The following is a 26284-nucleotide window of genomic DNA, read 5'->3' as shown; positions in this document are numbered from 1 at the left end:
TTGCTTTTTTCTTGCCTCAGTGGTTTACCGGATGTCAGAAAAAGTGAATAACTGTATTTCTTGTGGGAAACAGATACCGCATAGAGATTATCATACCTTGTGTATTCCTTGTTTAGGGCCTGAGCACGACATTGTTGGGTGTCGCTTTTGTGCTAGGTTCAATAAGCGCACTATTAAGAGAAGGTTAGATTGTGCCAGGTTAGTCTTTGGGAAGCGGTGCAATTACACTATGCCGTCGGATGCTCCGGCGTCCGCTTCTTCAAAGAAGCGCAAGGATAAAGCAGCTAAGCCCAGGGTAGACGAGTCGTCCGTACCGGACGCCGGTTCTTTAGAGGTATCGGTGGAGCCGGTGGTTCCACCGGAGGTTTCTCTGGAGGCCCAGGGGGAGACCTTGTTATTGCAGGATGTGGCCTCTCAGGAGGCAAGTCGGGCTTGAAGGGGCTTCTCAGGTTACTGTACTCCCCTCCATTCCTTGGGTGGTTAGGCCTTCTGTTTCCAAGGCTTCTCCCAGAGGCAGGCCAGGTTTAGCTTCAGTTGGTGTCACTCCTAGTTCTTCAGGATCTGTGCCCAAGAAGCATATGCTTAAAATGGCAGAAGATTTGATTACCTTAATTAGAGGTTCTTTGCCCCCTTCGGATAAGAGGCCTAGGGTGGAGCCTGAGTTAGGGAGTGTTGAGCAGGCTTCAGATGTTTCAGAGTCTTCAGCTGAAGACTTGCAGGAGTATTCTCCTTATTCTGATTCTGATGTGGATGATTCTACTCCTTCTGCTTCTCCTCTCCTCCTGAGGATTTTTCTTTTTCTGAGACCCTCCATTCTATGAGGGAGCATTTTAAGTGGGAAGGTCAGGATTTCTCAGATTCCAGGAAAAGGCTTAGGGAATTTCTGTTTTTACCCCAGCATAGGCCTTTGGCTATACCTCCTGTTTTGGATGTTGTGGAGGATGTGTTTGCAGAGGCTTCTCTTAATCCTGATTCCCTGCCTCCTGCTCCTGTTAAGCCGGATAGGTATTATAGGGTGCCTGAAGCTCATAAGTTTCTTTTTAAGAGTCCTAGGGCGGACCCAGAAACTGTTAGTCAGGGGCCTAAGGGTGTTAAGGCTTTTGTTGTTAAAAATCCGGTTCCTCCAGATAAAGAGGCTAGGGCTTTGGATAGATGGGGAAAGAAAGTTTATACGTCTTCCACCCTAGCTATGAGGGCTCTAAATTGCCAGTTTCACATGTTGAAATACCAAAACTATCTACTGTCTCAATTGAAGTCTAAGGTAGATGCTCTGGCGGAAGGTATTGACTGTAAAGAGTTACAGGATTTGGTACATGTCTCTGAACAAGTGGGTAAGCATTCTTTGCAATGTGGTTTTGATGCTGTACAGGCCTCGTCTAGGGTGGCTGCCACAGGGTCAGTTCTTCGCAGGCACGCCTGGCTGAGGGATCAGAATTTATCTGACCATGTTAAGACAAGGATTTTGGATGCTCCTTTACAATCTGATGTGTTATTTGGTTCACCTGTTGAGGCAGTCTTAAAGAAAATGGAAGACAAGGCTAAGTCTATGCAGACTGTTAAAGATTTTTTGCAGGTTCAGCCTCCGAAGTTTAGCAGAAATTGGCCTACTTAAGGGGTGGACGTATCCTTCTTATGATTCCCAGTCTAGGGGCAGGTCTAGACGGGGTAGGGGCAGAGCTCAGGGCTCTTTCAGGCCTAGAACAGGGAGTTCACCTGCACAGTCTTCGGGTGAGGGCAGGGGTCAGTCCTTTCGTAAACAGACCCAATGACCTACCTTTTCAGCTGCCAGAGTCTTCTCGACTGGCAGCACCTTTGGGAGGAAGGTTGGCACTTTTCAAAGGAAATTGGAGTTTAATTACCCAAGACAGATGGGTATTGGATATCATACACCAAGGTTACAGGTTTTATTTCCATACCTTGCCTCCTTTCAAAGGCATGCCAGACGTTCCTCGTCAGCAAAGAATAGAGGCTCACAAACAGATTTCTCTGCTACTCCAAATAGGAGCCATTCAGCCGGTCCCTCTGTCAGAAGTGGGCCTAGGATTTTATTCTCGCCTGTTCCTAGTACCAAAGAAGGGGAACACGTGGAGACCAATTTTGGATTTATCTATCCTCAACACTTATCTGGACATTCCCAAGTTCAAAATGTTGACGTTACAACAGCTTTTACCTCTGCTGGGCAAAGATCATTGGATGGTGACTCTGGATCTCAAGGAGGCTTACCTTCATGTTCCTATCAGGCTAAGTTGCAGGAAGTATCTACGTTTCCGTGCTGGGACTTCTCATTATCAGTTCTCTGCATTGCCCTTTGGCTTATCTACTGCGCCCAGAGTATTCACGAAGGTTCTGGCTCCAGTAATAGCTTTCTTCAGACTAAGAGGGATACAGATCTATCCTTATTTGGACGATTGTCTGATTCTGGCTCAAGGAAAAGAAGAGCTTCTTCATCATCTCCACTATGTGATAGCAGTGCTAAGATGCCTAGGGTATTCTGTGAACGAAATAAAGTCCAGTCTAGTACCCTCTCAGGACATGTGCTTTCTGGGTGTGAGACTGAATACAGCATCCCAGATGGCCTTTTGACCCCGGACAAACAAAAGAATCTTTCTCTTTACTTCCATCAATTGTCTCATCAGTCCAGGCTGACTGCAAGGACAGTCCTTCAAGCCTTGGGGTTCATGGCATCTTGTATTCTGGTGCTTCCCAATGCCAAACTGCATATGAGGAAGTTACAATGGTATCTCAAAAATGTATGGACACAGCACTGCCAAGATTTGGACACTGTCATTCAGATAATACCTTGCATTCAAAAGGAATTTTTGTGGTGGGCTCAGGAATGTCACCTAAACAAGGGACTCTCTGTGACCCGGCCAGAGGCGAGTCAGATTCTAACGACAGATGCCTCAGACAAAGCTTGGGGAGCTCATCTAAATGGAAAGTGGATTCAAGACACGTGGCCTGCCAGACTTCTACATCTACATATCAACCTGAAGGAGATGTTAGCAGTCCAATTTGCATTAATAGCTTTCAAGGATTTACTTCTTCCAGGGCAGGTGTTGATTCTAACAGACAACACAACTGTCATGTGGTACATCAACAAGCAAGGGGGAACACATTCTTATCCTCTGTGCAGACAAGCAATGATTTTGTGGGAGACTGCTCTCAGTTTACAGCTAAATCTTCAGGCAAGGTTTCTGCCGGGAGCACAGAACTCCTTAGCAGATGTGTTGAGCAGACAAATTATGGATCCCCACGAGTGGAAATTGGATCCTCATGTATTTCAGAAATTGACAGTGTCATGGGGAACTCCAGACATAGATCTGTTCGCTTCTCCACTAAACTACCAGCTGCCAAAGTTTTGCACAAAAGTTTTCATCCCACAGCTTGGAAGGTGGATGCTCTTTCATTCAATTGGAGCAATCTTCATGTGTACGCCTTTCCACCTCTGCCTCTCCTCCCAAAGGTACTTCTGAAGGTCAGACAGGACAAGCCAAAGATGATTTTAATAGCTCCAGATTGGCCTCGACAGCATTGGTACCCACTACTGAGAAGTCTGGTACGGGAGCCTCCATGGCCTTTACCTTCGATTCCACACCTGCTGACTCAGGAGAACAGTCATTTACTCAATGTCAAACTTCACTCTCTTCACCTGACAGCCTGGCATATTCTGTTTTAAACCCTGGAGGGTTTCAGCTTCCACAGCAAGTTTTGAATGTTATTTTGGAAGCCAGAAGGCCTAGTACAAGGAAAGTGTACGCAAATAAATGGAAGAGATTTTTGTTTTGGAGTGCAGCAAAAGCATTTGATGTTTCTAAGCCTAATTTAAGTGTGGCTCTTCAATATCTTACCGAGTTACTGGACAAAGGTTTGTCCTTCTCTTCTATTAAGATTCATGCTGCAGCAATTTCTGCTCACTATGATTGTGACCCACCATTGTTTTCTCATCCTTTGTTTAAGCAATTCCTTAGAGGGGCAAAGAATATAAGACCCCCACGGAGAGCTCCTACTCCTGCTTGGGATCTCAATTTTGTGTTGGAGAAACTCACTCTACAACCTTTTGAGCCTGCAGCTACTGCTGAGTTGAAATATTTATCATGGAAGACTGCTTTTTTGTTAGCCATTACCTCTGCGAGAAGGGTTTCTGAATTACAGGCCCTTATGGCAGTTGAGCCTTTCTTAATTTTCCATAAGGATAGGGTATCTTTACGCACTAATCCTTCCTTTATGCCTAAAGTGGTTTCTAGTGTGTCTTTAAACCAAACTATTCATTTGCCTACCTTTTATGCAAACCCCAAAATAAAGGGGAAAAGATTTTGCACACTTTGGATATACACAGGCAGTTGCGATATTATTTGAGCAGAACTAAAGGGTTCAGGCAGTCTCAGCAGTTATTTGTTTCTTTTGCTTTGAGTTCTCAGGGCAAGCCTGTGTCAAAACAAACTATTTCTAAGTGGATTGGGTTTTGCATTGCTTTCTGTTATTCCCATCATGGCAAGGAGGTTCCAGCTGGGATTAGGCCTCATTCCACTAGGGCTACTGCCACTTCAACAGCTTTTTTAAGGGGGGTGGCAATTAAAGATATCTTGGAGGCAGCTACTTGGAGTTCTGTGCACACTTTCTCTAAGCATTATCACCTTCCACTTTACTCTAAATCTAGGGCTGGTTTTGCCACTGCTATTTTACAGGGCATTTTGGCAGCTCCTGCTTCTTTATAGTTGTGCCAGCCTCCCTTACCTCTGCTTTGGGATTCTACCCAAGTGTAAGGACTGCAGCAATGTGAGATGAAGAACATAGTACAGTTTTGTACCTACCATAAATGTAGATGTTCAAGATCCACATTGCTGCAGTCCAATTACCCTCCCTCCTTCCCTCTGTAGTTAGAGGCGGTTGTGTGGGTTGGATTGTAAATATTGTGTATATTGTATATATTGTACATATTATTAGTGCTAGGGTGGTTGGTTGTTGGTTTTGTTGTCTTTGGGTTTTGACCTTTCTTGTTAGGGTCTTCTGACATCTGGGGCAAGAAAAGACTGAGGATATGACGTCGGTCATGCGCATTTGTACCCTGACGTCCTGATGTCAGTCTAATGCGCCTTGACCGACGTCAGCCTTATACTTTGATATTCGGGCCGACCGAGGACAGCGGACTACCCAAGTGTAAGGACTGCAGCAATGTGGATCTTCGAACATCTACATTTATGGTAGGTACAAAACTGTACTTTTCATATGGTCAAATGTCAGCAACATGTCATGGCATTGCTTAAACAGAAAATGTTGTTAATCTCTGAATGTGCAGAAAACAAGGAAATGCAGGATATATTGCATGCAGCTGAACAAGTTGGAAAGCATACTTTGCAATGAGGTTTTGATTCTTTAGAGGCCTCCTGCAAGGCCGCAGTTACAGGTTCTGTAATTAAAAGGCATGCTTGGTTAAAGGAACAAAATCTGCCTGGTCTTGTTAAAGTTAAATTATTAGATGCACCTTTGCAGCATGATATTTTGTTTGGTGTTAAGGCAGAAGAGGTGTGAAAGAAAATGGAGGACAAGGCTAAATCTATGCAAACGGTCAAAGATTTCTTACAAGTACAGCCGCCTAGGTTTAGTAGACACTGGCCAACTACGAATTGGTCCTTTCCTGTGTCAGACAGACCCCAAAGGGTCAGACCCAGATGCCCTAGTGGCAGATCCCAGGCGCAAGGTTCATACAGGTCAAAGCAATGGGGTGCTTCTACCTCCAAAAGTGGAGAAGACAAATCACAACATTACAGGAAACAGCCCAATGACTTCCCCCTGCCTGCCCCAAGCACTTACTTTCTGGCAGCACCCTTAGGGGGAAAATTAGCACTTTTTTCTCAAAATTGGCATATTATAACCCAGGACAAGTGGGTACTAAATATCGTGTCACATGGCTACAAGTTCCATTTCCATACCCTGCCAAAGGCAAACGGCTGGCCAGATCTGCCAAAAAATCAATGGGCAGAGGCACAAAAACAAGTCTCATCCCTCATGGACATGAGGGCCATTCAACAAGTGCCAGAGCAAGAGCGGGGACAAGGATTTTACTCAAGAAGGGCAAGGCCTGGAGACCAATATTGGACCTATCGATTCTGAACACATTCCTGGATATACCAAAATTCAAAATGTTGACTTTGCAGCAGCTTCTACCCATGCTGGGCAAGAACGCTTGGCTTGTCACTTTAGACCTAAAAGAGGCATACCTGCATGTCCCAATCAGACAAATATGCAGAGGATACCTCAGATTCAAGGCTGGCTCAATGCATTACCAATTCTTTGCACTGCCCTTTGGCTTATCTACTGCGCCCAGAGTCTTTACAAAGTGCCTGGTACCAGTATTTGCATTCTGCAGACTGAGGAATACAAATATATCCTTACTTGGATGACTGTCTCATTCAAACAGAGAACAAAGGACATCCTTCTACAGCATCTGGCGTTTGTGAAAAAACTTCTAACATGCCTAAGGTACACAGTCAACGAAAAGAAATCAAAACTAGTACCCTCTCAAGAGATAATATTCCTGGGTTTAAGCTTAAATAACAAATGGTCTTCATCTCTTATTAGGAAATTAAGCTTAAATAAAACTGCCCAGATGGCTTATCTCACGCCAGAAAAACAAAGGCAACTGACTACCTATTTCAAAATGTTAGCAACAAAGGCCCAGTTATCTGCAAGAAAAATTCTGCAGGCTTTGGGCTTCATGGCATCCTGCATTCTACTCATTCCATATGCAAGACTGCATATGAGGAAACTTCAGTGATACCTAAAAAGTGTTTGGACTCAACATTGCCACAGCCTGGAAACTATAATTACTCTCATTCCCTCTCAGGCTACCTCCCAGGTTAATACCTAAAGCTTTGGTGCTCTTCCCCACAGTTATGAATACTGCAACATGAGAATAGAAGGACATTAGTTGTGTAAGAACTTATCATAACCTTAGATGTCCTCCTGTTCCATATTGCAGTATTCAGTTGTTCCCCCACCCCCCTCTTAACTTGTTTATCCTTGTGTGGCATTTCTCTGCCTTCTCCCCATCCAAACAGGACACAGCTACAGGCACATACCTCTATAAGGTACCTTCTTGCCTGCTGGCATATGTGGGTTTGAAAAGCTTCTTTTTTTACCTTTGCTTCCCAGAGGTGCTACTGTATGCGGCAGTCATTTCTGAAGTGGGTACGTGCGGACGTCACCTTTATAGCCGACGTTGGTCTATAGCTCTGACGTGCAACGTCACACGTACCCTTGCTCCTAAGACTTTGGTTTACTGGCCAGATGTCAAGTACTGTAGGCAGCCAATAGTTGTGAATACTGCAACATGGAAGAGAAGGACATGTAAGGTTATGGTAAGTCCTTACACAGCTAATCTGTATGCATGTATTCCTGCTTTGATAAACTTTGAATCTCTATGTACAGGTACAACTACATTGTATCTACGCACCACTGCTTTGCTGAACCTTTATTTGTTGTCATGTAACTTTTCTTTCTTTGTACCATATCTATGTAACTTTTTTTCCTGTATTGTTGTTGTGGAGCTTTTCTCCCCGGGCCTCCGCTGAAAACAGGTGTCTGCCCATCTGGACTTTCGTGGTACACAGATGTCAAATAAATAAAAATAGTCGTCAGGGGTATATATGGTTTGGAAATCTCTTCACCCTTTTTGTGGGTGTTCCTCAGCCCCCTCAAGAGCAGTTCTCCTTTGCAGAGGTGCTTCAGGAAATATTGACTCTGGGTACTATTCAGGAGGTGCCTGTGTCCCACAGGGGGAAGAGAGGTTTACCCCAGGATGTTTCTAGTACCCAGAAAAGGGGATACTTTAAGACCAATTCTAGACCTGTCTCATCTAAACACTTTTCTGAAAGTGCCTTCCTTTTGCATGTTGTCCCTTCAGACTTTGTTCCGTCTCTTGCTTCCTCAGGCTTGTATGATGTCGCTGGATCTCAACGATGCTTATATCCATATTCTGATCCACCCCCTTTTCAGGAAGTTTTTACGTTTCTCTGTTGCTTTCTGGCATTTTCTGTTCGCTGCTTTGGCCTTTCTACTCTCCCAAGAGTATTCACCAAATGCCCCACTCCTGTGATTCCTTTTTGCAAGATCCAGGGGATCCAAGTATTTCCTTACTTGGACGACCTCCTGTTTCAGGCATCATCTCCAGAGATCCCATTGCAAAATCTTTATGTTGCCATTTCCCATCTGCAAACCTTGAGGTTCACAGTAAACTTTAAAAAGTCTTTTTTGACTCCATGTCAAGACCATGTTTTTCTGCGGTGCCGGATCCAGATGGTGCCTGTGCTGGCATCCCTGCCTCCTCCCAAGGCATTGACTTTTCTTCTTTCAAACTTTTCTTCCTCTGCTGCAACTGGGGAGTTTCTGAGAGTTCTGGGTTTCACGACATCCACCATCCCTGTGCTGTCTCTTGCCAAATTCCATGTGAGAAAGTGGTTTGTGAAGACAGTTTGGCTTCAACATGTGCCTCCCCTAGACTTTGTGGTTCCTCTTTTGCCTTGTCTCAAGAAGGAATTTCACTGGTGGATCTAGCGGTTATCTCTAAATCCAGGCCTTCCTTTTTATCCCCCTCTTCACTGTCAGGAGCGGATCACAGTCTTTTCAGACATGGTATGGGGAGCAGCTTTTGGCTTCCTAAGAGTACAGTGGGTGTGATTGCCTCTTCAGCAGAAAGAGCACATTAATATCAAAGAAATGAGAGCTCTTCTGCTGGCGCTGCAGGCTTTTCTTCCATTTTTCTCCCTAAGGTCTCTCAAGGTATTCATAAACACTACCCCAGTGATGTGGTATGTAAACAGACAGAGTGGGAGAAGATATGATCATCTTTGCCAGTTGACACCCCTAGTATGGGGTCTTCCTGTCCAGTGTCAAGTGACTCTTTAGGCAGTTTACACTCTCTCAGGTCAAAACATTGTGGTAGATACTCAGAACCGGTCCTTAACTCAATCCCATGAATGGATGCTTTACAGGGATGTGTTTCTGGACATTGTCCACCAGTGGAGTATTCCTGAAATAGATCTATTTGCCTCCTCTCTGAACAGACTACTTCCTCTTTTTATTGCCAGAGTCCCAGGTTGTCTAGTTTGGAAGGTAGACACCCTATCTTTCTTTTGGAAGGGGATGTTTCTTTGTTTTCCCTCATTCCAAAAGTCCTGGTCATAATTTAACATGGTGCTCCCAAAATCTTGTTGGTGACTCCCTTTTGGCTGAGACATCATTGGTTCCCTCTTCTGCATTTAGCCAATGGCAGTCACCACAAGTTACCTCACAAGGTGAAGCTGCTCACACAAGACAAGGGATCTCTCATATGTTCCCGCCTGTCCTGTCTTCAGTTGACAGTGTGGGTGATAGGATTTTGATTCCACACAGGCACCTTTTTTTTCTGAGGACATACTTAGGGTCCTGCAGGAGGCCAGGAAACCCAATACTAGGAAATCCTACATATCCAAATGGAAGAGGTTTTCTCTTTGGTGACTGATGTCCTTCAAGAATGCAACTGCAGTCATAACATGTGGGTTGTCCTGCCTCAGGCAGCCCTCGGTCGGCCGGATTCCAAAGTCTGGGTCCGACGTCGGCTGATGTCGCATTTCTCTCCGACGTCAGAGCGACTGGAGTACATAAGCATCAGCCGATGCCATTTTCTTCAGTCTTTCTTGCCGCGCGGTGCCCGAAGCAGAAGCAGTTCGCAAGTGCCGGTCGGTCAGCTCCTGTATTTTACGATACCGAAGTCATCAAAAAGCTAAGTACCCCGTTGGGGACCTTTTCTTGCCTCAGCCGATGTCAAAAATTACTGAAAAAGTTAACAATTGTCTTTCTTGTGGTAAACAAATACCTCCTAAGGATTTCCACTCTTACGGTCTCCCTTGCCTGGGCCCAGACCACGACGTCTCGGCTTGTGTAGCCTGTGCTCGCTTCAACAAGCGCACTCTCAGGCGCCGGGCAGAGTTCGCTGAAGATTTTTTCGGCGATAATTTTGCTTGCACCATGCCGTCGGATCTTCCGACATCGCAAACGCCCAAAAAGCGAAAAGACCGGGACCGACATCCTCGGCCCGCGTCTACCTCCGACTCCATGCCAAAACCTAGCGCGAGTGCTCCGGTTCTCTCTGAGACGGTTTCTCCACCACTCGGAACCGAAGACACCGCAGTACAGACTACTCCGATTCCAGACATTACTCCGACGCCAGTTATAGATTTTCCTCCGGATACCGAAACCGAGGAAATGCCCAAGACCATTGCTGTAGACAAGGTCACTCCTGCACGTGGAGCTGCCAGGCCCCCTATGGCCATGTCTATTAAGGCCTACACTAGGGCTAAGGCAGCCAGCAAAACAAAGCACATTACTTCTAAACCCTTTCTCAGCCGACTCCAGACACACAAATTATGTCCATGGCTGCTGATTTGATTTCCATGATTAGAGGTTCACAGGCCCATCCTGAGAGAGGATCCCAGCCTCCTCCTGATAAAAGGCCCCGGGTTGAACCCTCTGACCCTACACATTCAGATGAAGATTCTGAGGGCTCTGTCCACTCTGATAGCCAGGAAGAGCTCTTCCAGACCTATGAGGACTCGGATGCAGAAGATTCCATCCCCTCGGCCTCCCCTCCTGAGGATATTTCTTTTGGGGAAGTTCTGCACACCATGAGGGAACATTTCAAGTGGCAAGGTCAGGAATATTCTGATTCCAGGAAACGCCTTAGGACTTTCCTTAAGAAGCCTCAGCACAGGCCCTTAGCTATTCCTCCTGTACTTGATGTTCTGGATGATTTGTATTCTGACTCTAGTGCTACCCCTGATTCTCTTCCTCCTGCTCCTGCCAAGCCAGACAGGTATTACAGGGTCCCAGAAACTCATTCCCATTTATTCAGGGCCCACACTGCTGATTTGGAAACTATTTCACAGGGGCCTAAAGGAGTTTCAGCCTCCACCTCAAAGAATCCTTTGCCCTCCAACAGGGAAGCTAGGTCATTAGAGAGATGGGGCAAAAAGGTTTACACATCCACTACCTTATCTATGAGAGCTTTAAATTGCCTTTTCCATATGTTACAATACCAGGATTATCTGTTAGAAGATTTACAAAAAACATTAGCCACTCCTGAGCCTTTAGACAGGAAGACTTTGCAGGAAGCTGTACATAACACTCAGCAAGTAAGCAATCACTTCCTGCAGTGTGGATATGATGCACTGGAAGCTTCATGTAGGGCAGCTATGACAGGGGCAGTCATTCGTAGACATGCTTGGTTAAAAGATCAACCTCTACCAGATCATGTAAAAGCAAAACTTCTGGATGCACCTTTGGAAAAGAACAAGCTTTTTGGTGCAAATGCTAAGGATGTGTTAAAGACCATCAAAGAAAAAGCAAAATCAGTCCAGACTGTGAAAGATTTCCTCCAGGTTCAACCCCCCAGATTCAGTAGGAATTGGCCTTCAAAAAACTGGTCCTTTCCTAATCCAGAAAAGTTTCAAAGGGGTAAGAACAGACGTGGCCGAGGAAGAGGCCAATACAGAGGCCCTTACAGGGGACGACAATGGCAGCCAGGAAACCAAAGAAGTGACGAGGGGTTTCACCTGCCCCACAACCACAATCTCAATGACTTTCCTCTATTACCGCCTACCAGGGAACAACTGGAAGCTCCCTTGGGCGGGAAATTATCTCTGTTTGCAGAGAACTGGCACAGACTGACAAAGGACAAATGGATTTTGGACATTATAGACCGAGGGTACAGGTTTCATTTTCATACCCTACCAAGAAAACAAGGCATGCCAAACCTGCCACAAAATCAGAGAGCAGAGGCTATCAAGCAAATCACTCTGCTGATTCGGATGAAAGCAATAGAAAGAGTTCCACAACAAGAACAAGACCAGGGGTTTACTCAAGACTGTTCCTTGTTCCAAGAAAAGAATCTCAATGGAGACCAATACTGGACTTGTCCGCATTAAACACCTTTCTCATAGTACCAAAGTTCAAAATGCTGACTCTACAGCAACTCCTTCCCATGCTGGGCAAGGGGTCGTGGCTGATTACTCTGGACCTCAAGGAGGCATACCTGCATGTCCCTATCAGACACAGCTGCAGAAGATGCCTCAGATTTCTTGCAGGGCCAGAGCATTATCAATTCTCAGCATTGCCATTTGGCTTATCTACTGCGCCCAGAGTATTTACAAAATGCCTGGCTTCAGTAATTGCTCATTGCAGGCTCCAGGGTATACAAATTTACCCGTACCTGGACGACTGCCTAATACAAGCAGACGACAAATTGATGTTGACAAAAAACCTGGACTATGTCGTACGATTACTTCAAGCACTGGGATACACAGGCAACTTCCAAAAGTCAAGACTGCAGCCATCCCAGCAAATAATCTTCTTAGGAGCCAAACTAGACACAGCCTCTCAGATGTCTTACCTGACAGAAGACAAGCAAGAGAAGTTAACTCATTATTTCAAAGGTCTAGCAAAACTCACCCAGATGACTGCAAGGAGATTCCTACAGGCCCTGGGTTACATGGCATCCTGCATTCTCCTGGTTCCATTCGCAAGACTACACATGAGAAAGCTTCAATGGTACCTAAAAAGCATTTGGTCTCAACCCAGCAACAACTTGGAGACAATCATACCACTAATTCCATGCCTACAAAAGGAATTCCTATGGTGGGCCTCGGTGAGCCAGGCAAACACAGGTATGTCATTCAAAAAACCACAGATAACACAGACCATGACTACAGACGCCTCAGACCTTGGATGGGGGGGCGCACATGGAAGGCAGGTGTATACAAGGACAATGGTCTCCAAAGGAAACACATCTGCATATAAACCAAAAGGAAATGCTGGCAGTAATGCATGCCATCGAGGCCTTTCAACACCAACTCCAGCAAGGCCATTTAATGATACGGACAGACAACACCACTGTGATGTGGTACATAAACAAGCAAGGGGGCACTCACTCTTACCCTCTTTGCAGACTGACAATGCAGCTTTGGGAGAAATCGCTGAGCCTAAACATCCAGTTACAATCCCAGTTTGTTCCAGGAAAAGACAATGTGTTGGCGGACAGCCTAAGCAGGAATTTCACAGATCCACACGAGTGGAGGTTACATCCGAAGGCCTTCAGACAACTCACTTCGACATGGGGCAAGCCAGAAGTGGACCTATTTGCCTCTCTTCTCAACCATCTTCTTCCAAAATTCTGCACAAGGACATACCATCCAAAAGCTTGGAAAATAGATGCCCTCTCATTCAACTGGAACTCCCTAAGAATCTATGCATTCCCACCTCTGCCACTGATGACCTCAGTATTACTAAAGATCAAAGCAGAGAGACCCAAGGGAATCATAATAGCTCCGGACTGGCCAAGACAACACTGGTACCCACTACTACGGAGCATATGTCACACCAGGAGGTGGGCCCTTCCTCAATGGCCTCTACTTCTGACTCAGCACAACTTCGAAACAGTGCATCCAAATCTTCAGACACTGCAGCTAACAGCCTGGGAGATCCCATAAATAACTTCAGCCTATCTCTCTCCAAGGAAGTTCAGCGGATACTAACAGAGGCTCAAAGACCATCCACCAGAAAGGTTTACTTAGCAAAGTGGAAAAGATTCAGCAATTGGAATACCAGCAAGGGACATGATGCATCATTGTTGAGCATCCCACTCATCTTGGAATATTTGGCAGATATGTTAAAGAATGGCCTCTCATATTCTTCCATAAAGATACATGCATCTGCTATTTCAGCTAGATACAACTCTGATCCTCCTGTTTTTTCACACCCTTTACTAAGACAATTCCTCAGGGGAATCAAGAACATTAAGCCACCAAGAAAGGCCCCAGTGCCAGCCTGGGACCTCAATTTTGTCCTAGAAAAACTGACTCTACCTCCATTTGAGCCAGCAGCTTCAGTTGACTTGAAATTTCTCTCATGGAAGACAGCTTTCCTGTTGGCAATTACATCAGCAAGAAGAGTTTCGGAGCTACAGGCCCTAATGGCAATACCACCCATTATTATTTTTCACAGAGACAGGGTTTCATTAAGGACCAACCCTACTTTTATGCAAAAGGTGGTATCTAGGGTTTCTTTAAATCAAGCCATTCATCTGCCTGCTTTCTTCCCCAATCCTGAGAACAAGGGGGAAAGACTGTTGCATACCTTGGACATTCACAGACAACTTCGTTACTACCTGGACAGAACCAAGGCCAGTAGGAAGTCTGAACAACTTTTTGTAGCTTACGCCCCTGCAGTCCAAGGAAAAGCAATTTCAAAACAGACCATTTCAAAATGGATTGGACATTGCATCAGATTCTGTTATTCCTTTCATGGAAAGACTGTTCCAGCCAATGTCAGACCACATTCCACCAGAGCCAGAGCTACAGCCACCTCTACAGCATTCTTAAGAGGGATGCCTACTAAGGACATTCTAGAAGCTGCTACATGGAGCTCCGTGCATACATTCTCCAAACACTACAATCTCCCTCTATACTCCAGATCCAGAGCAGGCTTTGCTTCGGCAGTCCTGCAGGGTTTGATTGCCACACCATCTTTTTCCTAGAGCATTCCTCCTCCCCCAGCTAAGCTATGGTATTCTACCCACATGTTATGACTGCAGTTGCATTCTTGAAGGACATAGTACAGTTTTGTACCTACCATAAATGTAGATGTCCGTAAACATACAACTGCAGTCGGATTTTCCCACCCTCCATACCCCTCTATGCCTAGGGTCCACTCCTATCCCTGTTTCTCTTAGCTGGGGATATCTGTTATGGTGTATTTGTTTTATTGCTCATTTATTTGTTTGGAATCCTGTTTTTGTCTTCCAATTTGATTACAGCCTTCCTTGGAGGGCACCTGGCATCTGGGGCAAGAAACACTGAAGAAAATGGACCCAGACTTTGGAATCCGGACGACCGAGGGCTGCCTGAGGCAGGACAACCCACATGTTATGACTGCAGTTGCATGTCTATCGGACATCTACATTTATGGTAGGTACAAAACTGTACTTTTGCATCCTTGATCCACTTTCTGTGGGTGTTCCTTTGGTTCTCTCTTATCTGTGTGCTTTGGTCAATGTTTGGCTTGGCTTATTCTTCTGTTAAGGCTCACTTAACAGCTCTCTCTGCTTGTCTGTCTGCCTTTTTCCTCCTTCAGCTTCTAGATTTGAGGCTAAAACCATTCCTAAAAGATGTCTTTCATATTAGCCCTCCCAGGAAGCCTGTTCCTCCTGCCTGGGATCTTAATTTTCTTTTGGAAAAATTGACTCTGGCTCCTTTTGCACCTTTAGCTTCTTTACAACATTGCTCTTTGAAGACTGTACGTTTGCTAGCCCTTACTTGTGCCCGATGGGTGTCTGAGCTTCAAGCTCTTATGGTTTGTCCTCGATTTTGGTGTTTCATAAGGACAGGGCATTCCTGCATACTAATCCTCTTTTTATGCTATTCCCAAGGTGGAGAATAAATTGTCCCTTAATCAGTTTATTCATTTGCCCACTTTTTTCCGTTCTCCTCACTCTGTCAGTGAGAAGGTGCAGTACACGTTGGATGCGAGTAGACAACTTTGGTTTAATTTGGGTAAGTCTAAGACTGTTCGGAAGTCTGATTAGCTCTTTGTTCCCTTTCATCATAGGGCCTTAGGATTAGCTGTATCCAAGCAAACTATTTCTTCTTGGATCCCAAAAGCTATTTGTTTTTGTTATTCCTTTCACATGGTAAGAGCCTTCCTTCTTCTGTAAAGGCTGATTCTACTAGGGCTGTGGCTTCTTCTGGTTCTTTTTTCAAGGGTTTGGATACTAACTCTGTTCTTGAGGCAGCCACTTGGACTTATGTGCGTACATTTACCAAGCACTACAAGTTGGATGGATTCTCCAGAGCTGGTTTTGCAAGGGCCATACTTCATGGCTTCCTAGAGGACTCTGCTGGTCCTTCCTCCTCCCAAGTTTCATCATGAGCATGAGCTTTTGCATTGTCCCTAATGTTATGAACACTGAAACAGGGAAATGGAAGAGCATAGTACATTTGTATAAAATCTTAACATAACTGGAGATGTCCTTCTCTTCACTGTAATATTCACTCTCTCCTTTCTCCCCCTGGTCCATTTGCCTTCTGGATGTACTGGTTACCTTTTTCTTTTCCTTTTACTGGCATTGCTACTGGGGCTGTCTGTTCTTAGGATGGTATATCCAGATGTCATCTTTATGCCCTACCCTATGCAAGGAGTATATGTGCGACGTACAACATACCTTAAAGCAAGCTAAAAGCTTTGGTGTACTTACCGGATGTCTGGCCACCCTTGGCAGGGGATCCCTAATGTTATGAATACTGCAACAGTGAAGAGGAGGACATCTACCATTACGGTAAGATTTTGCGCAACTGTACTGTCCTACTGATTCCCCATAGGTGTGGGTGCTTATGTATGCATGTGTACATCTTGAGTGAATTGGTGCTTCATACAGGATTGCCTTGTGCTCATTAGGGGTGTGGTTGTTCTGTGACCTTAAAGTGGATTAAGTGAGTAACTAGAAAATGGATAAATGAGATTGCCTTTTGTCTTCCTTTCAGAGATAAAACTGACAAAAACATGTTTTTCACCACTGTTCTGTGTTAAACTGATAATTTAGAAATTGATGTGTGAATCCTCCATTTGTGAGGATGACGCAAAAACTAGTGAATGTTGGATTACATATTTTTTTATAACAAAATCAAAATGCGCACATTCTCATCCTGTGACCATTTTTTTTATGTACATATTTTTCCCTGTTGCTGCCAGTCATCAGCATCAAAGTCTTTTCCATCTTTAATCCTTTCCAAAAACTTAGGTGGGTTACTGTAGAAGACAGGGCTCACAGGATAGAAGTTTCCTGGTGTGACATCACTCCAATCATAAGGTTTATTTCTTTGGTCTGTTTTAACCCATTCATTATGTGCATTGACTTCACTGTGGCTTGCGTGCTCAAGTACAGACTGTAGACTTCTGTCTTTGCTGTCCATGGTATGTCATTCTGCTTAAGTAGTGCCACTGGCCTCTACTAGAGGTGGCAGACAGCAAAAGCCCACACACTCCCTCTCCAAGGGAGAGGTGTGATATTGTTGCTTCATCTTCTGTCACCACCCCCCATACACGCACTCTCTTTGCTGGCCTCAACACCAAACTCTCTAAATGAACTTTAGTCTTTAACGATGATGATAGGAACTCTTTGCCAGCAAACCAGCCTGCAGTTACTTACAAATTGTATATGTGACATTGTTTCATTCAGTCTCTGCTGCTGCATTTCATTGATTTGTTAGTAGTAACCAGGGATGATCAAATGCACTCTTTATGATAATTGTATTTAATGTAGTGGCTGATTGATGCGTAGTAAATAAGGATGAATAAATGCACTGTAGTGCATGGAGCACAGTGATTACTCTCAAACAGCTAAATTGCATCCTGGTTCAGTGCTACTGTAGTGCGAGACCAAATGTTAACACTTAGAAGGGTCCTTGTTAACCACCCTCTGTACACTTGTTAACATCAATTCTGCACTAAGGAAGAGAGTGCAGACCCGTCATCAGTAGCAGCAGAAAAGGAAATGACTTAGTTTCAGCACCTGTTTGTGCCTGCTGTCTGCTGCAATACACACAGCATTTTGAATTAAACTGCTTCCCTTAGACAGGAAATATTTAAAGACATCAACCACTCCCCCGGCTTTTAAAGTTGTCATGACACATTGCATTATTTTAAAATATTTTCACTAACTAGTATTACGTGAAGCAGTCTCTGTGTGCTGCAAAGAATTCTGTTCAGATCTCCATTAGCAACAAAATATTGTATTCTCAACATGGATGCCAAGATTCACCTAGCAAGCTTTGCTCTCAAGGTGAATTTCTTGGCATCCATGTCTCAAACACGTGGTATATGCATTATGATCGTCGACCCGCTCATAATTCTCTAATGTATTCTATGTAGAGGCTGATTAATGTATGGATACTATTAGTAAATGCATTGTTTTTTAAATAAATTAAATTAACCATTTTTATAATTATTCTAGGGGAGCTACATCTGACACCATTGCATGGAATCCTGCAGCTAAGGCCGAGTTTCTCATACTTGGACAAGGCTGATGCTAAACACAAAGAAAGAGAAGCTGCACTTGAAGGTGTGTTTCTATAACTGTTCTCTAATTCATGTAAACCAGTTATGCATTTTTTTACTTCCTTCATGGCATGAGGTGCCCTGCAAGAGTGCAGCTCTTAAAAGTATGTTGTTTAAAAGAAAGACTTTTAGCTGGGTGTAGATGTTAGAAGTATGGTGCCCAAAAAAAGACCCTCAAGCCAGTTTTGCAGGACAGACCTATGAAATGTTTGTTTTTTTATTTTCGTTAACCTGATTAGTGAAGTGGTCCAAAGACACTTTTTCAGCCACTGACAGAGTCAAGAGGCATTAACTTTTCAAAACATTTGCAAATAGATTACCTTTGGAATAATTTTTCAGACCAATATTTATAGTCGTTACATATATTTTCATGAGTGTTACTTACAGAAGTCCTTGCATCTGTGCAAGATGCTTGCCCTAATATACTTCAATAACTGTAGTTGTGGTTTCAAATGTTTACACAAATCACTGCATTATATCAAAGGATGCCAACACTATTTATTTACATATTTACAGTGGTTACATGGCTTGTCACCGTCTCACATACGGTTTCATTTTGCTGAATATGGTGTGATTTCCAGTAGGACCAGTTCCTTAGTTATAACCTGGTTCCCTGTAACAGTTTGCACTTGCATTAGTTAGTGAGGTTTGCTTCCATGAGCTTTTGAAAGAGCAAGATTGATAGCTTTTTGTATTTTGTCTGGTAGAGTATTCTGTGCTACACGGGTAGTTTTGTAGAAGGCTCACCCCTGTTGCCATGATACAATGGAGCCTTTTGTTGTAAGGTGTTATAAGTTGTAGTTGTGGGGGGTCTGACTACTTGTACGGGTTTGTTTTTAAAAGTGGTCACTAGCTTTCAATTAATAACTTGTAGATGTTCTTCATTCCACATTGCTGCAGTCCTAACCATTGGGTAGTCCGCTGTCCCAGTCGGCCCGAATACCAAAGTATATGGCTGACGTCGGTCAAGGCGCATTAGTCTGACGTCAGGACGTCAGGGTACTAATGCGCATGACCGACGTCATATCCTCAGTCTTTTTTGCCGCATGGTCCGATGCAGAAGCAGTTTTGCGAGTGCAGGTTGGCGTTCTGAAATTTTCTGAAGTCAGAGTTTCAGACCGAATCAAAGTTGGCTAAGTACCCCGTTGGGGAATATTTTGTTTTTTTCTTGCCTCAGTATTTAACCGGATGTCAGAAAAAGTGAATAACTGTATTTCTTGTGGGAAACAGATACCTCATAGGGATTACCATACCTTGTGTATACCTTGTTTAGGGCCTGAGCACGACGTTGTTGGATGCCGCTCTTGTGCTAGATTTAACAAACGCACTATTAAGAGAAGGTTAGACTGTGCCAGGTTAGTTTTGGGAAGCGTTGTAATTATAAAATGCCGCCGGATGCTCCGGCCGCTTCCAAAAAGCGCAAGGACAAAGCAGCAAAGCCTAGAGTGGAAGAACCGACAGTCCCGGACGTCGGTTCTTTAGAAGGCTCAGTGGAGCCGGAGGTTTTGCCAGGAGTTTCTTTGGAGTCTCAGGGAGAGACTTTACTGTTACAGGATGTGTCCTCTCAGGAGGTAGGCCAGGCTGAAGGGGCTTCTCAGGTGGCTGTTCTTCCCTCTCTTCCTAAGGTGGTTAGAGCCTCCCCTTCTGTTTCCAGGGCTTCTTTGAGGGGCAGGCCAGGTTTAACTTCAGTGGGGGTTTCTCCTAGCTCTTCAGGATCTTTGCCTAAGAAACATATGCTTAAAATGGCAGAGGATTTGATTACTATGATTAGAGGTTCTATGCCCCCTCCTGATAAGAGGCCTAGGGTGGAACCTGAGTTTGAGAGTTTTGAGCAGTGTTCGAGGCTTCTGAGTCTTCGGCTGAAGACTTGCAGGAGTATCCTCCTTATTCTGATTCTGATGTGGATGATTCTACTCCTTCAGCTTCTCCTCCTGAGGATTTTTCATTTTCAGAGACTCTGCATTCCATGAGGGAGCATTTTAAATGGGAAGGTCAAGATTTCTCTGATTCCAGGAAGAGGCTTAGGGAATTCTTGTTTTTACCCCAGCATAGGCCTTTAGCTATACCTCCTGTTCTGAATGTGGTGGAAGATGTTTTTGCAGAGGCTTCCCTGAACCCTGATTCTTTGCCTCCTGCCCCAGTTAAACCGGATAGGTACTATAGGGTGCCTGAAGCTCACAAGTATCTTTTTAAGAGCCCTAGGGCAGACCCGGAAACTGTCTCTCAGGGGCCTAAAGGTGTTAAGGCTTCTGTTGTTAAAAATCCTGTTCCTCCTGATAAAGAGGCAAGGGCTTTGGATAGATGGGGAAAGAAAGTGTATACTTCTTCCAGTTTAGCCATGAGGGCGTTGAATTGCCAGTTTCACATGTTAAAGTATCAAAATTATCTCCTTTCACAATTGCAGTCTAAGGTGGATGTTCTGGCGGAAGGTATTGAGTGTAAAGAGTTGCAGGATTTAGTTCATGTGTCTGAACAGGTGGGTAAGCATTCCTTGCAATGTGGTTTTGATGCTGTGCAGGCCTCCTCGAGGGTGGCTGCCACTGGTTCTGTTCTTCGCAGGCACGCCTGGTTGAGGGATCAGAATTTAGCTGAGCATGTTAAGACAAGGATTTTGGATGCTCCTTTACAGTCTGATGTGTTGTTTGGTTCGCCTGTGGAAGCAGTTTTAAAGAAAATGGAGGACAAGGCTAAGTCTATGCAAACTGTTAAAGATTTTTTGCAGGTGCAGCCTCCGAAGTTTAGTAGAAATTGGCCTACTAAGGGATGGACATATCCTGCTTATGATTCCCAGTCTAGGGGTAGGTCTAGACATGGTAGGGGCAGAGCTCAAGGTTCTTTTAGGCCTAGGACAGGGAGTTCACCTGCCCAGACTTCTGGTGAGGGCAGGGGTCAGTCCTTTCGTAAACAGACCCAATGACCTACCTTTTCGGCTGCCAGTGCATTCTCGTCTGGCAGCACCTTTGGGAGGAAGGCTGGCTCTTTTCAAAGAAAATTGGGATTTAATTACCCAAGACAGATGGGTTTTGGATATCATTCACCACGGTTACAGGTTTTATTTCCATACCTTGCCTCCTTTCAAAGGCATGCCAGACATTCCTCCTCTACAAAGAAAAGAGGCTCACAAGCAAATTTCTCTGTTACTCCAAATAGGGGCCATTCAGCCAGTTCCTGTACCAGAAAGGGGCCTAGGATTTTATTCTCGCCTGTTCCTAGTACCAAAGAAGGGGAACACGTGGAGACCAATTTTGGATTTATCTATCCTCAACACTTATCTGGACATTCCCAAGTTCAAAATGTTGACGTTACAACAGCTTTTACCTCTGCTGGGCAAAGATCACTGGATGGTAACTTTAGATCTCAAGGAAGCTTACCTTCATGTGCCTATCAGACTAAGTTGCAGGAAGTATTTGCGTTTTGAACTGGAAATTCCCATTATCAGTTCTCTGCATTGCCCTTTGGCTTATCTACTGCGCCCAGAGTATTCACAAAGGTTCTGGCTCCAGTGATAGCTTACTTCAGGCTAAAAGGAATTCAAATCTATCCTTACTTGGACGACTGCCTGATTCTGGCTCAAGAAAAGGAAGACCTTTACAGCATTTGGAATATGTGATAGCAGTGCTAAGATGCCTAGGGTATTCTGTGAACGAAATAAAGTCCAGTCTAGTACCCTCTCAAGACATGTGCTTTCTGGGTGTGAGACTGAATACAGCAGCCCAGATGGCCTTTTTAACCCCGGACAAACAAAAGAATCTTTCCATTTACTTCCATCAACTATCTCTTCAGTCCGGGCTGACTGCAAGGACAGTCCTTCAAGCCTTAGGGTTCATGGCATCTTGTATTCTGGTGCTTCCCAATGCCAAACTGCATATGAGGAAGCTGCAGTGGTATCTCAAAAATGTATGGACTCAGCACTGCCAGGATTTGGACACTGTCATTCAAATAATACCTTGCATTCAACAGGAATTTTTGTGGTGGGCTCAGGAATGTCACCTAAACAAGGGACTCTCTGTGACCCGGCCAGAGGCGAGTCAGATTCTAACGACAGATGCCTCAGACATTGCTTGGGGAGCTCATCTAAATGGAAAGTGGATACAAGACAAGTGGCCTGCCAGACTACAGCATCTACATATCAACATGAAGGAGATGTTAGCAGTCCAGTTTGCATTAATGGCTTTCAAGGAGTTACTTCTGCCAGGGCAGGTGTTGATTCTAACAGACAACACGACTGTCATGTGGTACATCAACAAACAAGGGGGAACACATTCTTACCCGTTGTGCAGGCAAGCAATGATTTTATGGGAGACTGCGCTCAGCTTGCAACTAACTCTTCAGGCAAGGTTTCTGCCGGAGCACAGAACTCCTTAGCAGATGTGTTAAGCAGACAAATCATGGATCCCCACGAGTGGAAACTGGATCTTCATGTATTTCGAAATTGACAGTGTCATGGGGAACTCCAGACATAGATCTGTTCGCTTCTCCACTAAACCACCAGCTGCCAAAGTTTTGCACAAAGAGGTTTCATCACACAGCTTGGAAAGTGGATGCTCTTTCTTTCAGTTGGAAAAATCTTCATGTGTATGCCTTTCCACCTCTGCCTCTTCTCCCAAAGGTGCTCCTAAAGGTCAGACAAGACAAGCCAAGGATGATTTTAATAGCTCCAGATTGGCCTCGGCAACACTGGTACCCATTACTGAGGAGTCTGGTAAGGAAGCCTCCATGGCCTTTACCTTTGATTCCACACCTGTTCTCAGAGGGACGGCCACCTGCTCAATGTCAAGCTTCACTCTCTTCATCTAACAGCCTGGCATATTCTGTTTTGAAACACAGCAGGTCTCAACTTCCTCAACAAGTTTTAAATGTGATTATGGAAGCCAGGAGACCTAGTACAAGGAAAGTGTACGCAGAAAAATGGAAGAGATTTTTATTTTGGAGTGCAGCAAAGAAGTTGGAGATTTCTGAGCCTAATTTGAGTGTGGCTCTTCAATATCTTACTGAGTTATTGGACAAAGGTTTGTCTTTCTCTTCCATTAAGATTCATGCTGCAGCAATTTCAGCTCACTATGATTGTGACCCACCATTGTTTTCGCATCCTTTGTTCAAGCAATTTCTTAGAGGGGCAAAGAATATAAGACCCCCACGTAGAGCTCCTACTCCTGCTTGGGATCTCAATTTTGTGTTGGAGAAACTTACTCTACAACCTTTTGAGCCTGCGGCTACTGCTGAATTGAAATACTTGTCATGGAAGACTGCTTTTTTGTTGGCCATTACTTCTGCAAGAAGGGTTTCTGAATTGCAGGCCCTTATGGCGGTAGAGCCTTTTTTGATTTTCCATAAGGATAGGGTATCATTACGTACTAATTATTCTTTTATGCCTAAGGTGGTTTCTAGTGTGGCTTTAAACCAAACTATTCATTTGCCTACTTTCTATGCAGATCCCCAAAATAAGGGGGAAAAGATTTTGCACACTTTAGATGTACACAGGCAGTTGCGTTATTATTTAAGCAGGACTAAGGATTTTAGGCAGTCTCAGCAGTTGTTTGTTTCTTTTGCTTTGAGTTCTCAGGGCAAGCCTGTGTCAAAACAAACTATTTCTAAGTGGATTGGGTTTTGCATTGCATTTTGTTATTCCCATCATGGCAAGGAGATTCCAGCTGGGATTAGGCCTCATTCCACTAGGGCTACTGCCACTTCAACAGCATTTCTAAGGGGGGTGTCAACTAAGGATATTTTGGAGGCAGCTACTTGGAGTTCAGTGCATACTTTCTCTAAGCATTACCACCTTCCTCTCTACTCTAAATCTAGGGCTGGTTTTGCCACAGCTATTTTGCAAGGCATGTTGACAGCTCCTGCTTCCTTATGATTTGCCAGCCTCCCTTACCTCTGCTTTGGGATTCTACCCAATGGTTAGGACTGCAGCAATGTGGAATGAAGAACATAGTACAGTTTTGTACCTACCATAAATGTAGATGTTCGAGGATCCACATTGCTGCAGTCCAATTTCCTCCCTCCTTCCCTCTGTGTTTAGGGGTGGTTGTGTGGGTGAGGTTATACTCTTGTAATTTTGTATATATTGTACATATTTTTGGTGCAGGAGTGTTTGGTGTTTTGGTTTTGGCCTTGTCTTTTTAGGGTCTTCTGACATCTGGGGCAAGAAAAGACTGAGGATATGACGTCGGTCATGCGCATTAGTACCCTGACGTCCTGACGTCAGACTAATGTGCCTTGACCGACGTCAGCCATATACTTTGGTATTCGGGCCGACTGGGACAGCGGACTACCCAATGGTTAGGACTGCAGCAATGTGGATCCTCAAACATCTACATTTATGGTAGGTACAAAACTGTACTTTTTGCATATTTAGAAAAATATGTGCTTGCCTGTATTGGTAATCTTTTTTTCGGTTCGGTGGCACAGTGGTGTTCCCTCTTGTATGATAAGTGAACAAGCATATTTGTTCTTGGTTGTTTGAAAAGTGGCAGTATTTTGTTGTAAATTTAGACAGGTTAGTGATAGACTATTCTCAAAATATGGAATGCTGACATTTGTAGCTGTTAATGCTTGAGATTCTGTGTGATATTTTTAGTTGCTTTAGAACTTTCAGCCTGTTCTACTTATCTGCCAAAGGATAATATGGCAAACGTAACCCCCACATACCTTTTCTAGTTCATTTGATGGTACGTATATTCTTTCAGGGTTCTAACATTTTAGATATTGTGCATGTGTGAATCTCTTCCAAGTTTCTGATGTGTTACTGTAGGCTTTTGGGTATTGATAGATTATTAGAAGCCAACTTCACACCCAGGAGAAATCATCTTGCAATTATTTAACATATTGGGTAGTTTATGTTTTCTTTATCAGTAGAGAAAATAGTTGGGCTGTAGTACTGAGTCTTGTTGGACTTTTGTTATACATCCCGCTGCATTCCTGAGTGTGTCGTCCTTCAGATGACACGTTAAATCGAGGCAGAACTGCTTGAGTTAGTGGTAGCTCAAGCAGATGTAAAAAGTTGAAAGCAACATTAATTAAAACAAAAAATAGTTGTGATTGCCAAGATTCCATCTTTACTGGCATTTCCTTTGCTGCTGTTATGCATTTTGGCTCTATTCCGTGACATTTCTGTGGACATGAATAAGTTTGCTTTGCATTGACTGCAACACAGGTGAGAACATCGGTTCTGTTGTCTACCGTTTTGCCACACCTCACATTTCTTTTCACCGCCAGTCCTTGTCCAATATTAATTTTGCACTTCTCATGTTTTTCTCCTCTCTCCTAACCTCCAATTGAGAACTTCCTGGCTGTGCCACCCTCTCTTTGTGCAGCAAATGGTCTTCATATCTTATTAGGAAGAAAAGTTTCTTTCCTCCTTGGATTGCTTATGATTGATGCATGTGCCAAGTCTTTGACATTTTAAATTGTTTTTATCCTGAAAAACTTTGAGCCCAAGTTAGATTTACATCTCTTTCCTGTAAGTGTAGGGAAATTGTGCTTTGAACCTATCCTTGTGTGATAATTTTAATCTTTCATCTCCGTCTCTTCACCAGGCATCCCTTTTGTAGACCATCTGTGCTGTGTTGAACTGTCTTGAAAAATGACTATAGAAGACTCCCAAGTTCAACATTGAGTCTTGTAGGTATAGCTTCTAAAGACTGGGTGTTGCAAAAACATCCCCCTTTTGAGGAAGTATCTGCAGCTGTTCTTATGCTGTGAGATACTACTACAATGAATTAATGAGCTTGCTCAGGCCCACTGTCTTAACAGCAGCTCTTTGCCACTTGCACAGTTTGTATAGCAATCCCTGCTATCATTATTGAAGTTTCTACTTTACTTGAACTGTTCTTGTAGCCAACAAAACTTTGACTGATATTCTCTTGGACTCCTTGGTGGAAGAATAAATTTAAGAAGTGTAGTAAGTGTTAATAGGCAACATTAGAAGATTTTTGAGATATTAAAAAATACTTCCGTGGTGGTGCAGCGGTAGCGTTGTTGCCTCGTAGCAAGAGGTTCTCCCGTTTGGCTGAAGTGCAGGGAGTGCCTTCTGTGTGGAGTCTGCATGTCCTCCCCGTGGTTGGGTGGGCGTTCAAAAGACATGCGTAAATGGGTGTGCCTTCGTTGAAGGTTGAATGTCGAGCTGGCACCTTGACGT

General features: G+C 44.1%; 1 protein-coding gene across 3 annotated transcripts in view; it reads left to right on the top strand.

Moving 5' to 3' along the window:
- POLR3E (RNA polymerase III subunit E) overlaps nucleotides 1–26284 on the top strand; it is an 892447-nt gene that overhangs the window by 368566 nt on the left and 497597 nt on the right. For all 3 annotated transcript variants that reach the window (XM_044089628.1, XM_044089629.1, XM_044089630.1), the window contains one exon: nucleotides 18038–18145. In XM_044089628.1, the coding sequence (XP_043945563.1) occupies nucleotides 18038–18145 (108 nt within the window). The remainder of the gene's footprint in view (nucleotides 1–18037; nucleotides 18146–26284) is intronic.

The sequence above is a fragment of the Protopterus annectens genome, chromosome 12.part0, assembly GCF_019279795.1.
Source record: "Protopterus annectens isolate FY-2018-M chromosome 12.part0, PAN1.0, whole genome shotgun sequence".
Classification (NCBI taxonomy): domain Eukaryota; kingdom Metazoa; phylum Chordata; order Ceratodontiformes; family Protopteridae; genus Protopterus; species Protopterus annectens.
This window is presented reverse-complemented; position numbering and strand designations above follow the sequence as displayed.